At 26.5% G+C, this 17368-nt stretch overlaps 3 protein-coding genes across 4 annotated transcripts; 2 read left to right on the plus strand and 1 right to left on the minus strand.

Moving 5' to 3' along the window:
• Positions 1–701: 701 nt before the first annotated feature.
• LOC130670677 (NHL repeat-containing protein 2) lies at positions 702–7224 on the minus strand. Its single transcript, XM_057474115.1, has 8 exons — positions 6875–7224; positions 5347–5513; positions 3675–4250; positions 3088–3317; positions 2786–3011; positions 2520–2714; positions 1322–1435; positions 702–1249 (listed from the first exon to the last, which is right to left on the minus strand). The coding sequence occupies exons 1-8, from the start codon at positions 7065–7067 to the stop codon at positions 824–826; spliced, it is 2127 nt and encodes a 708-aa protein (XP_057330098.1). The 5' UTR covers positions 7068–7224; the 3' UTR covers positions 702–823.
• An 895-nt stretch (positions 7225–8119) lies between these two features.
• LOC130665177 (mitochondrial import inner membrane translocase subunit Tim16-like) lies at positions 8120–8805 on the plus strand. The gene has a single exon (XM_057465475.1). The coding sequence runs from the start codon at positions 8275–8277 to the stop codon at positions 8656–8658; it is 384 nt and encodes a 127-aa protein (XP_057321458.1). The 5' UTR covers positions 8120–8274; the 3' UTR covers positions 8659–8805.
• Positions 8806–10395: 1590 nt separating this feature from the next.
• LOC130669801 (coiled-coil domain-containing protein 186) lies at positions 10396–16923 on the plus strand. 2 transcript variants are annotated; one of them, XM_057472879.1, is made up of 6 exons: positions 10396–10718; positions 11434–12146; positions 13112–14743; positions 14841–14864; positions 16374–16523; positions 16601–16923. In XM_057472879.1, the coding sequence occupies exons 1-6, from the start codon at positions 10601–10603 to the stop codon at positions 16667–16669; spliced, it is 2706 nt and encodes a 901-aa protein (XP_057328862.1). In that variant the 5' UTR covers positions 10396–10600; the 3' UTR covers positions 16670–16923. The 2 variants fall into 2 exon arrangements, with proteins under 2 accessions (XP_057328862.1, XP_057328872.1); XM_057472889.1 differs by lacking the exon at positions 14841–14864 and having other exon boundaries at positions 10397–10718; positions 16601–16922.
• Positions 16924–17368: the final 445 nt, after the last annotated feature.

Below are 17368 nucleotides of genomic sequence, written 5' to 3' on the forward strand. Positions count from 1 at the left end.
ATTGTCCATAAGTAAATTTATTTTAAATAATATTTATTTTAAAGCTGATAGTTATTTTAAAAACCTGAATTTTAATTAAAAATTATTTTTTTCATGTATAATTAGTTTATAAATACGATAAATTTAATATCAAGACTTTAATAAACTCGCAGTTATCAAAAACTAATTAAGATTTTTTTTAAAAAAGTTAGTATTGTTTTTTTAAAATTTTTTAAATTAAAATCAAACTCAATATCTTGATTAATCACATAAAATATATATTTTTAAATAGCCAACTTATATTTTTATTAAAAATTGAGCTTTGATTTTTAAAATTATCTCAACAAATCGACAGTAATATGACATAAATAAATTTCCATGACAATTATCCTTGAAAATCGATAAAATTTTACGCAGCTTACGCAAAGAGTGTAATGTAAATATTAAAATGTAAAACTTCAAAAATATTCAAATCTGTTCTTTAATAAAATTTAGATTTTCAAAAAAATTACTACATAGTAAAAAAAAAGTATTAATGCTTTAGATTGTTAACAAAAAATTTCATGACAATTACCTTTGAATATCGATAAAATATTTGACAGTTCAATTATTCTCGACGCAAAAGCGTTAAGACAAAAATATTAAAAAAAAATAAATTTCAATTACTTTTGAATGTAGGAAATAATTTTTATCTACAAGATGATAAAGTTTAATTATTTATTAATTTAAAAAATTGATTTACAATAATTGTGTTAATATTTGAGATTAATTTAAAAAACACACTGAGAAATGTTAAAATTTTCTTTTGTTAGAGAGAGAAAAAAATTATAATTATTTTTCTATATTAATTAATTTCAATTTCTTTATAAATTTCTAGATCAGTATCCGAATCATCGTTTCTGTGAGTATGAAAAATAATTTCAAATTTTTTAGGAAGACACTCGTCTGTTTTGCACACGACTAAATTTAATAAGACAATAAATTTATCATCATTATCATTATTATTATCTTTATCATTATCGCGATGTCTATCGGGAATTTGAATCAGCAGAGCTGAGCCAATAGCTCCGGAGTCTGGCTCAGCGGTCCAGGAGGCGGGTAAATTTTTTACTGCCCACTTCTGGGGAGCTTCGGGTGTGAATTTTAAATCGTTGCTGAATTTTGGTTTTAGAAATATTTTCAGAGTTGACTTTTTGTTACTGATGTCGATGTCGAAAGTAAATTTCTTGTCGGCAGGACGGCCTGGATTTTTCGGAAGCTTCAAATCAATCTGGAAAAATATTTTAGTTTTTTTTTTAATGATTTATAATTTTTAAAAATCAATTTGTTTTTTTTTACTTACAGTTTTAATTGATTGATCGTTTTGGTCGATTAATTTTATCGAGTGATTATTGGTGTCGGCAATTAATATGGAGTTATATTTTTTTGATATCGCAAGACCACTCGGTTCATCAAACTAGAAAATATATATATATATATATATATATATATATATATATATATATATATATATATATATATATATATATATATATATATATATATATATATATGAATAAATAAATGAAATATATATTTTAGTTTAAATTTATCGACATTTGAATCAATAAATCGAAATTTAAGGAAATCGATATTTGAAATTGTAAATCGATTTATGAAAATTTTAATTGATATTCAAATATCACTAATCGATAAATTTAGTTTCACATCGATTTATAAAAATTTTAATTGATGTATCGAAATTTAAGTAATCGATAAATCGAAGTTGAAATCAATCTTTAAAAATTAAAATTATCAGCGGGAAATTTCATAAAATCTTTATCTAAAGTTTTAAATCGAAATGAAAATTGTAGAAATTGATATATCGAAGGTTAAATCGAAATATTGGAATCAAAATCGATATATCAAAATTGAAATCAATAATTCGGAGTAACATTTTCTAAATACGGAATTTTTATGCCAACATATATTTGAAAATTAAATCGATATATCGTAATTGGAATCGATATATTGAAGTTCAAATCGATCGATCGAAATCAAAATGCAAGTCAATAAATCGAAGTCAAATTTACTAAATATTTGATTTTCATGTCAATTTATACTTGAAAATAAAATCGATAAATCGCAATTTGAATCGATATATTGAAATTTGATTCAATCTATTGAAATCAAAATGCAAATCAATTAATCGAAGTTAAATTTGCTAAATATTAAATTTTCATGTCAATGTATATTTAAAAATTAAATCGATATATTGAAGTTCAAATCGATTGGTCGAAATCAAAATGTAAGTCAATAAATCGAAGTTAAATATTTAATTTTCATATCAATATATTTTTAAAAATAAAATCGATATATCGCAATTTAAATCGATGTATCGAAATTCAAATCGATCTATTAATATACACATAATCGATACATCAAAATCCAAATTTGACTCTACACTATTGTATCGTTGTTTTTAATTTTAAAATTTCAGTATCGATTTCAATAAATCGATACATCAAAATCATCAGAATAATTTTTTTATTCCTGATTACCTTAAAATCTTTGCTGGGTTTACCGCACCCATAAACACTAGTACATTTTCCATCAATTTCTATTTTTTTGATTTTATGATTATAAGTATCAGCAACCCAGACAACACTTTTGCTATCGTCCCAAGTAACTCCAAGTGGATGCTGAAGTTTAGCTGAACATCCATTCCCATCAACGTCTCCAAAATTATGTAGATTCTATAGAAAAAAAAAATATCAACCGAACAATTAGAAATTTTGATATAAAAATATAAAATATTAAAAAATACCATAGGATTTTTATCAGCACCAGCAACTCCAGTTACTTTTCCATCTTGCAAATGAACTCTTCGTACAGAACTAGATTCACTGTCAGCAAAAAAAACAGCTTTCAGTCGCTGGGAGACAGCTAGACCTGACGGCTGCGCTAGACCCGCAGCATGGGGATATGAATTATTTCTGTTCTCTTCTTTTCCGCTACCCACTATCGCTGCACACGTTTTAGCTTTATACTGACTGTGAAAATAAGAAGATTAATATTTTCAGACCAGAATAAAAATTTATCGGGACATATCGGGAAAAATTTAAGTACCGATTTTTCCACCAAATAGTATCTTCAAAAAAGTATCCCCATATTTGATGTGTTCCTGCGATAGCAATCAGTAAGATCGGTACCGACTTATCATTTTGAGTATGATGGTAAATTGCTACGTCCCAGGGTGATGACAGTGCTTGTTCTGAACCGGTTTTTCCTCCTACATAATCATTCCCTTGGGTTCCAATACCTGCTAGAGTTTTCACTGTTTTTTCTTTTAAATTTACCTGTAAATTTTTTTTATTTTTGACTAGTCATGTGGGTACTCAAACAAGAGCTCTCAAGTCAGTCAACTCAAAAATAACAATAATAAAAATACAAAAAAAATTTTTTATTATTAAAATTTTTGAAAATTTTTATTGGTCATGTGGGTACTCAAATGAGAGCTCTCGGGTTAGTTAACACATAAATAACAATAGTGTTAAAAAAAAATTTTTTTAATTCAAAATTTTTCAAAAAATTTTTTTGACTTTTTACTAGTCATGTGGGTACTCAAACAAGAGCTCACAAGTTACTTAACTCAAAAATAATCTTTAAAAGTAAAAAATTTTCTTCATATAAATAAGAAATATAAAAATATTTACCACTCGAATTGCATGATTTTCATTATCGGCCACAAAAATTTCATGTCCAAGTCCACAAACTCCTTGAGGCGCATTAAATCTTGCTTCTTTAAAATTTCCATCTTTAAAACCCCTCGAGTACCCGCCAATAATTTGTTCGACCCGGCCATCAAAGTCCAAAATCAAAATCCGATTGTTCCCCGTGTCCGATACAACAATTTTCTCATCCCCATTCTCAGACTCAATAATTTGAATTTTTCCCGGAAATAAAATATCACGACCAATCGGCAACAAATGTGCGGCAGGTTTCAAAGGAATTTCATGATTTGAAATATTTTTTAAAGATTTAAAATATTTCAATGCTATTTTTGTGTACAAAATAAGTTCCTTACGATGACCTTCACCCACTAGCACAAATAAAATTTGTCCATCTGGTCCTAAAATAACTAGGCTTGGCCAACAACTGATACCGATATCCCGCCACATTGATAATTTCGCGTCATTTACCACTGGGTGATTTATTTTGTATCTTTGTACCGCTGATTTAATTTTTGATGAGTCTTTTTCATTTGAAAATTTCGCGCTGTGTACTCCAATCTATTAAAAAAAAAAAAATTATTTGATTAAATAATTGAGTTATGAAAAATTAATGATTTATTTTTTTTTTAATTAAATTAAATCAATTAATGATAATTAGTGATGTGCGAATTATTGAAACTCATGAATTATTCGTGACGGATCAAATAATAATATTCGATTCAAAATTTTAATTGGATAATTCAAAGTATTCGAATTTATGAATAATTCGAATAATTTTAAGTATTTGAATAATTATAATTTATGAATAATTTGAAGTATTCGAATTATTCTATTTTATGAATAATTCGAAGTAATCGAATAATTGCGTTTCCGAATTATTCTAACTTATGAGTAATTCTAATTGTTCGAATAATTATAAATATTCTAATTATTCTTATTTACGAATAATTTGAAGTATACGAATAATTACAAGTGTTCGAATCATTTAAATATATGAATAATTCTGAGTATTCGAATTATTGCAAGAATTCGAATTATTCTAATGTATGAATAATTGCAAGTATTAGAATAATTTTCATTTATGAATAATTCGAATAGTTGCGTTTCCGAATTATTCCAACTTATCAATAATTCGAAGTGCTCGAATAATTATAAATATCCGAATTATTCTTACTTACGAATAGTTTGACGTATTCAAATAATTATAATTTATTAGTAATTCTATTCATTCGAAAAATGAAAAATATTCGAATTATTCTAGATTATGAGTAATTCAAAGTATTCAAATTATTCCATTTTATGAATTATTCGAATAAATAGAATTACGAACTATTCGAAAAATTCGAATTATTCATAAATTTTCAAAGTTTTCATAAATTATCGTAGCAAATTTTTGATAATTAATCATAAGTTGCACAAAAACTTTCTGTTTAAGTTCGGATCGAATATACATATTCGAATCGAATAAAAAATTTTCGAATAGTTTAAAAACTAGCGGATAACTCGAAAGCTTACGAACAATTTAAAAAATTACAGATAATTAAAAAATTTACAAAGAATTCAAATTATTCAAAAATTTGAATTATTCGATTCGATTCGTATACTATTTCCACATTCCTAATATGTTAAATAAATAAATTAATTAGATACTAACAACAACAACTCCATCTTGAATTGTGAATTTTTTTTCCAACTCTTCTAAATCTGGTAATATATGCATACAATTAATACAGCAATAAGTAAAAAAATCTAATATTATTATTTTTCCTTTTAGATTTTCTTTTAATGATAATCCTTCTGATACATTGAACCATTCTAATCCTTAAAAAAAAATACAAGTAATTGATTAACAAAAAAAAAAAATTAATTAATTTTTAATTACAGTAAAAAATATATATATAATTTTTTTAAATCAAGTGAATATGAACTGAAGGCATTGAAATAAATGGTAAAGTAAATTTTGTGTTTTTTTTGTGACTTTAATAATTAATATTCGATACAAAATAATTATAAATTTAAATTAAAATTATGATTAATTATTTATTTATTTTTGATGATTTAATTTTTTTTTTATAATGGCACTGATGAATATAAATGATTGATTAAAAAATTATGTATAATGAAAGATAAAGTAACTAATGATTAAGTAAACGAAATTTTTTTTCAATTACCCAGGTCATGTGGGTACTCAAACAAGAGCTCTTGAGTTAGTTTGATTAGAAATGATGATAATTTTTAATTTTTGAATTTTCAAATTTTAGTTTTTTGAAAAATTTGATATTTTGACCAATTGGTAATATGGGCATTTAAACAAAAGCTGTAGAATTAATTAACCCACAAGTAAAGGAAATTACAAAAAGAAAAAAAAGTTTTTTTTTCAAATTTAATTTTTTCTGTTTCAGAAATTTTTTTTTGAATTTTCCATAGTCATGTGGGTACTCAAACAAAAGCTCTCAAGTTAGTTTAAAAAAAAATTACAAAAATTTTTAAAAAAACTGTTTTTTCAAAAATTTACTTTCATCGTTTTTAAAAGAATAATTTTTAAATTTTATTTATACCACGTGGGAACTCAAACAAAAGCTCTCAGAGCCCAGATCTACAAGATCAACAGCAATCACAACTAAAATCTAATCACAAACAAAAAATCTTAAATCTACAAGCAAGACCCTACAGCTCTTCAATCATCTTTACAAGGCAACTCATACTCTTGATGTAAACTGGCAATAGTAACACCATTCATAGTCGCCATAGCACCTAGAACGACTTGAGTAGCATCTTTTATATCATTGTACTCATGTAAGTCATCAATAGTCTCTTTCATCGAGGGTCCAGCCTCCAACTCTTCCTTGAGTTTCATAAGCTCCTCATCCAATTCCTTCTCGACTTCTTTCAACCTCTCGTACTCGTCTTTCTCCATCTTAGTCAGCAATGACTTAACGTTCTTTTTTTTATTCTTATCATTTTTTTTTAAATCTCTTCCTTTTTGCGAGTCCATTTTAATTTTATTTTATTTCGCGCCTCGATCAACTTTTTTGAATTTGAATTATTATTTTATTTAATTACCTATTATTTATTAACAATTACTAGTTATATACAACAAACCTATTTTAAATAATAATAATAATAATAATAATAAAAATAAAACCAAATAAATTTTATTTAAATATTTAAAAAAAAATTACCTTTTTGAAAATCATTAACGCAATTGTTTTCAGTACTCGACCATTCTTTGATATGTTTTATTATTAATTTTTCAATTTCTATGTCATCATTAGCACGTGAGTCTTTTATTTTATTACGAAGTTCAATACAAACATGAGTAAGTGATTCAACGATATCTTGTACACTCATTTTTTTATTTTCTTGACCGCACATTATAATTATATATTTATCTATATGTATTTAAATATATGTTTTCAGACATTTAAAATAAACAATATTTAAAAATTTTTGTATTTTAATAATAAACAGTCATATATGTATATATATTTATGTATATATCATGATCATGATTCATGATTATTAGGTTGGGTTGAATTTTTTTTTTTGTTGATAATTTAGAAATTTTTTTTATTCATTATTGATAAGAAAAATTTTTTTATATATATACATATTTAAAAATATTGCACTTATAGTCTTTTTAATTTTCTACATGTGCATTTTTTCAGTTTCTTATTTTCTTCAAATTTAATTGTTCAAAATAAAAACATAAAATTTTTAATTGACTGCTAACTTCAGGATCATGCATATTTTTAGTTTTTTTATTTTTTAAATTAAATCGTTGAAAAAAAAAAAAATTCGAAAACTGTAAATTGTCTGCTAACTATAGGATCATTTTTTATTGTAAATTAAAAATTTTCTTTTGTTTTTTAGGAACAATAAATTTTCCTTTATGAATAAATTATGATCCTGAAGTTAGCAGACAATTCAAAATTTTTTGATTTTTTTTTTGAACAATTGAATTTGAAGAAAAAAAAAACTAAAAATATGCACATGTAGAAATTTAAAAAAACTACAGGTGCAATTTTTTCAAATATTTTTTTTCTTCTGGTTTATCGTCTAAAAAAAGATCCAAAAATTATTAGACGTCTGCTAACTTCAGTATCATTTTTTTTCCCAGGTGTAGCAGACATATTACAATTTTTGAATCACCTATAAAAAAATTAAACAATTTAACTGATTTTTGAATTTTCTACAAGCCCATTTTTTTGTTTACAAAATTTTATTTTTTTATTTCAAAATTTAAAAAATTGTCTGATGTCCGCAAACTTTACTGTCATTCCATTCACACTCATTAAAATTATAGTAATCAAAAATTTAAATAATCAATTACTATTTAAAAATGAAAAAATTATCAGTCTTGCAACTTGAAAAAAATAAAAATATCAGCAGCAATAAAATTACCGACTGAGTATTGCATCATTTATATTTTTTTTTTCCATCAGAACTCACGTTGTCTTAACCTAAAATAAATATTCAAAAACTTTACCAACACCAAAGTATCAGTAGTGAGGTTAAAAATAATAAATAAATTTTTAAAAAATCTATTGTCCTGTGGACAATAAATAAAACAATAGTTGTTATGGCAAAATATTTAGTGCAAATAATAGTCTTGGGTACGCAAGTAGTAGGCAGAGCATTTGCCCGAGCGTTACGTCAAGAAATAGCAGCAAGCCAAGAAGCTGCTAAACGTGCTGGTGGTGGTGCTAAAGGTGCTAGAAGTGCTGCGACTAATGCAAGAACTGGTTTATCACTTGAAGAAGCACTTAAAATATTAAATGTCGAGAAACCCGATCAAACAGAAGCTCTTGAAAAAAATTACAAATATCTCTTTGATGCTAACGACAGATCCAAAGGTGGTTCGTTTTATTTACAATCCAAAGTTGTACGAGCGAAGGAACGAATTGATGAAGAATTACAAAATACCAGAGAACTTCCAAATAAAAAAAAAGATACTGACAATTGATTGTTCGCTTTATTTTTTAATAGGATATTTTAATTAGACTGTAAATAATTTAATTAAAAAAATAATTCATTTCCTTTTTTTGTGCTGATATTTTTTTTTTGAAAAAAATGTAGAGTTGTAAATAAAATATAAAATCTTATTGTTAAATTTGTTGTTTTAAAATTTATTTATTTATTTATTATTATTATTATTATTATTATTATTATTATTATTATTTTTATTATTAGCTGTGTCTTATTAATTATTTAATAATTAATTATAAGTTTTGTTTCATTCAAAATTGTTTAAAAAACGGAATTTTTAATAATTCAAATTTGGCGCGGCTTTTATAAATTTAGCGCATGCGTAATTTTAAAAGATGGCGGCCTTTAGAATAAAAAATTTGTTGGCACTCCTGAGCTTTTAGTTTTCACTTGGACTTGACATGAAAAGCGACAGTTTATTTTATAATTAATTATTAATTTTAGGTAATTAATTAATAAGTAATTGAGTGTGTTAATAATGAATGATCCTGAAGTTAGCAGACAATTAACAATTTTTGAATTTTTTTTTTCAGCAAACCAACTTCAAAAAGAAAATTTAAAAATTCACATGTAGAAAATTAAAAAAGCTACAAGTGCAATTTTTTAAAATATTTTGTTTTTTGAAATTTATTATATTTAAAATAATTCAAAAACTTTTAATTGTCTGCTAACTTCAAGATCATAATAATAAGTGGTTGTTAATTACAGTAAAGTGAAGTGTGTGATTATTTATAAAAAATTAAAGATAATTTGAGCAGTGAGTTTATTAAATTTGAATTTGTGAATTATTTATAAAACTTTTTTAAAAATTGCGAGTGCGAAATAAAAAGTGATGTGTTAATTATTGGAGGCATTATTTAAGTGTAAATTTATTAAAAGGTAAGAAGCAGATGCTAATTTGTTTTATTTTTTATTTAAATTTTTTTCTGATGGTATGTGAAAATGTAAAATTTTTAATTTCGAATAAACAAACTTTGTGGTATTGATTTAAAAAATTCTTTTGATGAATAAGAAGGCGAAATTTTTCGGATTTTTAATTCAAAAAATGATATTCCGTAGTCGAAATAAAAGTTTCGCATTATAGTCAGTAATTAGCCGAGTGTGCGAAATTTCGTTGCGATCTTATGATACTGAAGTTAGCAGACGTCTAGAAATTTTTGAATTTTTTTTTAGACAATAAACCATAAAAAAAAAAATATTTGAAAAAATTGCACCTGTAGTTTTTAAAATTATCTACATGTGCATATTTTTATTTTATTTTTTTGCAATTGATATGTTGAGAAACAAAAATTCAAAAATTTTTAAATGTCTGCTAACTTCAGGATCATGCGATCTTTTATAAATTTTCGTCGCAGTCGAGATGACGAGGCGCGAAAAATTTATTGTTCCGATATTTTAAAATTTTTTGGATTTATGGTAACTTTAGTAAACAAAAAAAAAATCTATCGAGAGATTTTAAATTTAGTGAAGTCCCGCCATTTATAAAATTCAAATTTTTCCGCGTAATTCAAAACATTCAAGTAAGATGGCGTTAATAAATTATTCCTGTTAAAAAAAAAAAAAAAATACGTCAATGTGTCAAAAATAATGACATAAAATATTCCAATATACTATTGGAATTAATAAATCAATTTAAATAAATTATCAGTGTACTTAATTATTAAATTACTACGAGTTTTTATTAACAAAATTCGAAAATTTATTTATACTACTATGTCATTGTCATTCTAACAAAAAAAATATTTTGACAGTTTAATATGTCATTAACCTCATTGGAATTAAATCAAAATTTTAATTTAATTAATACATTATTTGAAAATAATTACAAAATTAAATTTATCAAGTGGTCATTTGTCAAAACGTGATTTAAATATTTAGTTTTCCTTTTTTTCTAAATTATTAAGTGAATATTTCGTACAATGGAGGCAACATGTAATGTAAATAGTAATGAATTAAATTTTGTAAATACAACAGATGCATTTGACATAAATCATCATAATGATAATAATAATTCCGATTTAATTGATTCATTATCAGGTAATTAGTTTCTTTAATTTAAAAAACATTCTGCTGTTAAGAAAAAAATATTTTTCAATTCAATTTTTTTTATAAAAATTTATAGATCTGTTTTATTGAAAGACGAAGTAAGTAATTACTCTTTTAATTAACTATAATTTTCTACAATGAAGAATTTTTTTTTTTATTCGAAATTATTTTAAAGAATTTAAAAATTTAGATTTTAATCTTTTATTCGTTTTTTACTTCTAGCAAGTAAACTATTAAATTTACGTTAATAGTGATAATGACCTTTTTTGTAGAGTATTAAATTCTCTACAAGTTTTGTTCTGTTAATTTTTTTTGTATCTTCAATAGTTTCGTCAGAATGTCAATTTAAAATTTCTGAAAAAAATAATTCTTTTAAATCTGAATCTGATAAAACATTCATTTGCTATAATTATCTCTAGCAATTAAACTATTGAGTTTACGTAAAAATTGATTAAGACTTTTTTGTGCAAAATTTAATTCTCTACAAAATTATCTCTATCCATTTTTTCCGTATCTTTAATAGTTTACTCGTTATTTATATTTTTAATCACCGTAACAAAATTATTTCATACCGAAGCTAAATATTTTATAAAAAAAATGTTTAATAATTTTTTTCTAACTCAAAAATTCTAAATATAAACAGTAAAATGTTATCTTGTAATTATAAAATATGTAAATAAATAATAAAATGTATGTTTTAAAACAGATTCCAGTAAAAATGAAAGTAATAATGAGACTAAATTCCCAGATAATGAGAAAAACAAACAAACAGATAATGATGAGGATCAATTATCAGATAATATAGAAAATTTATCAGCAATAAATAATTTACAATTGTTGCCAATTAATGAAAATGATAAAATTAATGATAATAATATAAACTTAGGAAATTTACAATTTAAAAGTATAAAAATAAATGAAAGTACGATAGTAGATGGTAATAATAAATTAATAAATAAATTATCATTGCCTTCACATTCAAATTTAATTCAATCTAGTGTTCCGCTTATTAATAAGAGCCGTCATTTATTTAATTTTATAACTGAAAAGTCAACTAATATTATGGAAAAAGCTTTACTACCCCAGTATTTACAGCAACGTGATTTAATTAATCAGAAGCATATTATTGGTGCTAATAATGATAACTCAGTATTAAATGGTGGAGATGATGATGAAAAAAGTCAAGTTATTAAAGATGAAAATGAAGAAAAATTAAAAGAAAATTATCTGCAACAAGCGGAAGATGATAAAATAATTAATGGGGGTCAAGAAATTAAAAATTGTGGAATGGATGATGATCGAGATGAGGAAATTGAGTATAAAGTCCTGCTAGATGAATATAAAAAAATTAAAAATGATAAAATACATTTAGAAGAACGGATTAAAGAATTAGAAAATAGGAATCAATTTTCTTCGAAGGTATTTTTTGTTTTTTATTTAATTAATTATTTTTCATTTAAATTAATTAAGAGTTTTGGTTAAAATGGATAATTTACTTTTTTGTGGTTCATTTTGCCCCAGCATTGATAAAATATTTTTTTACGAATGGGATTATAAGAATTTCGATAAATAATTTTTTTAATTCTTTTTTTTTAGTGGCCCAATTTCCCTTCAATAGAAAATTGTTAAGGAAGTTTTAAAATTTATGATTTAAAATTATTTTCTTGATCTTTTTTGTGGCCCATCTTGCCCCGTTGGAAATATTTTGTTCTTTTAAATTCGAGATTTAATACTTTCAATTAATAACTGTTCTAATAATTTTTTTGTGGTCCATTTTACCCTTCAATGGAAATAATTTTTATTCATTGATTCAAAAAATTTGGGATTTTAATTTCCTAAAGAATAATTTAAAAATTAATTATTTTAAATCATTATCGAATTTTTTTTCCGTGATCCATTTTACCCATCAGTAAAAAACTTTATTTCTATTAATTTGAAATTCACTTAATAATTAAAAAAAAAAAAAACTAGAGAAAAACAATTTTTTTTATAAAATTTATACACTGTATCATTTTGCCCCATGAAAAAAAAAATTTCCCGGCTAGACTTTGTTTTTACAAAAATCTCATTAAAAAATTTGAATTTTTTTTTATCAATTTTAAATCAAATCTTAAATGCGGTCCATTTTACTCCCTAAAATTTTTTTTTAGTACAAAGAAATTTTCATTTAAAAAATCTTATAATTATTTTAAAATAAAGGATACAAATTTTAATTTTTACACACGACCCATTTTACCCCATAGTAAAAATGTTTTTTTAGTACGAAAAAATTTTTATAAAAAAATCTCAATAATTATTTTAAAATTAATGATTAATAAATTTAATTTTCATACGTGGCCCATTTTATCCCATGTTCCAGTAAATTAAAAAAAAATTTATTCCAGGAATCGATATCGTCATCAATAGACAACCGCGACGCAACAATAAACCGTCTAACCCTCGAACTGCGCAGCGCCCTCTCCCACCAAGAAAATCTTCTCCAGCGATACACTTCCGCAAACAAAGAGCGCGAAAGCATGGTGATGAAATACGCCATCTCCGAAAAACAGCGCCTAGATCTCCAGCGTACCCTCGACCAATCTCACTCGCGTCTCAAACAATTAACTTCCGATAACGAAATCATAACTTCAAAATTAAAAACTGCGTTCAATGAACGCTCACGCGTCGCTCAAATGCTCGACGTTAAATGCCGCGAGTTAATCGACGCGCAAAAAGAGCTCGAAAAACTCCGCGAAGATCTCGATATCCGTGAAGTTAAATTAAAATGGACGCAGACAAAACTTAAAAGTGAGACTCAGTTACACAAAGAAACTGCAGATAAATTAGAAAAAGCCTTAACGCGAATTAACGAATTGAAAGACGAGTGCGAAAATGTCCGTCGCGAGTCCTCGGAGTCAATTAAAAAATTTCAACAGTCAGAAGAAAACAAAGCAGTGACTTTAGACCAACAATTAAAAGAACAACACGCGCGTTTAATTCTCGAGCGCCATGTTGTCGAAGACAAAGAAGCCGTAAGACTCCAATTACTCAAAGAAATAGAGACTTTGAATCATCGCCAGCAGGTTTTGATTGAAGAAAATAACGTTTTGACACTTCGCTGCAATGATTTTGAGGCTATTAGTAACCAATTGAAAAAAAGTTATGAAGAATTGAAGGTCATAAGCGAGGAAAGATTGAAAGCGATCAGCGATTTGACCCTAAAATCCGAGGCATTGGAGTCTACTAGGTTAGAATTAGTCGGGAAGAATCAGGAACTAGCGGCCATTGAAAACGAACTAGAGCGACTCCGTGCGGCAAATAATGAACTACAAAACGACATGGATTGTTGTGTGGAAAGAGAGAATCAGATGCTCGAATTCACTCAGAAATTGACGGATAAAAATGTTAGGTTACAATCTGACTCCACTATGATGGAGTCCAGGCTCAAGGAGTTGGAACGAGAACAGGGACCGCTGCGGGAACAAGTCAAGGAACTGAAGATTAAGATCAAGGAAATGGCGGAAGAGTTAAAGGAAGAAAAGAAGAAACGAGTCGATGAATGTGAGATCCTCGCGCGACATCTTGCCGAGCAGACCAAAATGGCGGAAGATTTGAAGCAGATGTTAGAAGACAGTAAGGGAGAGAATTCGGTGCTGAAGAGAAAGCATCAGATGACGATTAAGGAGTTGACTAGGGAAGTGGGACAGTTGAAAAAAAAATTAGAGCTAACGGAAAGTAACACAGAGGGCGCTAAGGTAGCGGGAACTAGAACTCCGTCGGTAATGTCTTTGAATGACGAGACAAATGGAGACGCTGATGTCGGAATTATTTATAATGAACTGGATAAGCAGGCGTTAATTGAGAGGGTAATTAAATTACAGAGGATTAATGTCAAGAGGGCGGAAAAATTAGATTTTTTGGAAGAACACACCAGGGTTTTGGTGACGGAGTTACAAAAGAAAACTAAAATTATACAGAACTATATTTTAAATGAAAATTTTGACGCGATGGGAAGCAATGAACGTGATAGATATAAGGTAAGTGTTTTTTTTATTTTGAGGTTATATTGGGGTAGCAAGTAAGAATTTTATGGAATAATTGTTGAGAACATTTTGTAATTTAATGCTGCGTAAGAATTTGAAAAGTCACAGGGACATGGTAAGAATTAGTGGTTATTTTAATTTTTAATTTTTAAACTATTAATTTGATGTTAACCGGTCAGCACTCACGTTCTGAGCATTTTGCTCACGCTCGATTTAAAACAATGATAACTTTTTTTTTCAAATGGAAAGGGTAGATTAAATTTTTTCTACCTTCGAATAATTTTATCTATTTTCAAATTATGAATTTTTGAAATGCCTTAATATTATATATAATTTATAAAAAAATATTTTTCTCATGCGCGTCGGAAATTGTGAGCATTCTTCTCATCACGGGATTATAGATGTAACAAAAAAAATTTACTTTCGGTGACGTTCGGGCCAGTTCGTGTGCCTTCGTAAGTGAATAGCTGTTCGGCCGCACTCGGCATACTTCGTAACTTTTAAACTTATCCTCCGTTACAAGTGCGTCAAAGCATGTGAGATATTAGACGCATGCGCACAGAGCGTGAGCGAATCTCTCATCATGAGAGTAAAGATTATCGAAAAGTTCACGTGAGTGCTGACGGGTTAATGATGGAAAAGAGTCTTACTGAGCAATTAATTAATTAATGTAACGGAACCGAAGTTGACCTCCGTTTTTCGGGAGGCCGTTTCCTCGTCCTTTTGGGCATACACCCGTTTCGTAACACCCCTATCCTCCACCATAATATTAGCATAAGCTTATAATTTACCCTGGGATCAATGATCAGATCAAAGATCCTTTTGCGTGTGGATGCCTCGCCTACAACCACCACGAGTCCATACCTCTCTTGTGCCAAGCACTACTACCATCTCAAGAAATAAAGAGACTCTGGTCGAAGTGGGCTTAGAAAAACCCCCCGTGGTACCAATTTCCTGTAATGGTCGACAGTTTGTTTCGAGATAAGTGGTCAGACGCAACTTCACCTCAATAGCCTAAAAAGGGTTCCCTCTACTTATAATCACAAGACTTCAGACATCCCATTGTCACAAACTTGCCCTCACCCATCACTAAGGGATCTCTAATCTTCGAGTTTTTCGGGCGCCATGATTTTTTAAGACAAATCACGGCAGGGAATGGCCCACTCGTGTATTTGAGTAATTAATAAAATTCTTTGAAACATAACCGCCAATAGCAACTTATCACAATAAGTATTGTCTTGATCATTTCATTGGTTAATGACTATGCCGCCATCTTCAATTTGTATGACTTCCCAAAATATGGATGTCGGTATTCATTTTACTCGTCATCACATCGTCTAATTATTCCTAGTAATAATTTTTCAAAAAAAAAAATTTTTTTCAAATTTTTTTGGACAAAATTTTTTCGTTCCAAATATATTGATGTGGGTACTCAAACTTCAGCAAATTTTGTCTAAAGTTCACCTATACTAGCCACAATTTATTTTACATGATTAACAATGAAATTACTCATATATTAATATGAACGTGAAATTGATTTTTGAATAAAAATGAACAGTAAGACACTTTTTGTTGTAATTACTAATTAATTATATAATTAGAAAGTTATTTAAAAATATTTTAGGCTGAATTAATAAAACACGGTGGTATCATGGCATCAGTTTACCACCAACGTGTCTCTGATGATAATATGACATTGGAGTTATCGTTAGAAATAAATCAAAAATTGCAGGCCGTACTTGAGGATGCGTTACTTAAAAATATAACTCTTAAGGTATATTAATTAATTAATCAATTATTTATTAAATTATTTGAATATTTAATTAATTAATTGATTAATTTTACCACTAGGATAATATCGATACACTAGGTGATGAAATAGCAAAATTAACAATCCAAAATCAAAAAATTTCAAAGTGACAACCGGATGAAACTCCAGGAAATTACGAAAAAAATATTAAAATTAATAATAATAACAATATTGATCATAATAATAATACTAATCATATTCCTAACAATAATAATTACAATAATTATTATCGTAGAAATATAAGTATCCATAAGTATTATAATTATGATTAATCATTATTTAATCAAAGCAGTCTCTTATTTATTTAAAAAAAAAATTTTAACTAAACATTGTTGTTATAAACAACCGAGTTTAAAATTTTATTTTATTTATTTTTTGTTTTTATTTATTGATGTAAATACATATACATTTATTTATTAATAAATACTTTATTTTATATTTATTATTTGATTTATTAAATTAATAATTACGATAATTAATTGATTAAATGCCTAATATTGGAGTGTAAGAATGCAAATATAAATAAACATTTAATTGTATTATTAATTAATTATATTGATGATTAATAATTATATTGTTTTTTTATGCAGATCAGGTTTTCATCATTTTCTACTTTACCTGCTTTTATTTCTTACCGACTAATGGCCGCTTTAGTTTAGCGCCGAGACTCGGATTTGAACACTAGACCCCTAATCTACACGGAAAGAACAAGATGATACTGGCTACCATCTCAGATTATACTTAGTTACATCTGAGGTAAAAAAAATTTTTAGATAGTACCCAGTATAATCTAGATTATACTGAGCTGC

Source organism: Microplitis mediator, chromosome 1, assembly GCF_029852145.1.
Source record: "Microplitis mediator isolate UGA2020A chromosome 1, iyMicMedi2.1, whole genome shotgun sequence".
Taxonomy (NCBI): Eukaryota; Metazoa; Arthropoda; class Insecta; order Hymenoptera; family Braconidae; genus Microplitis; species Microplitis mediator.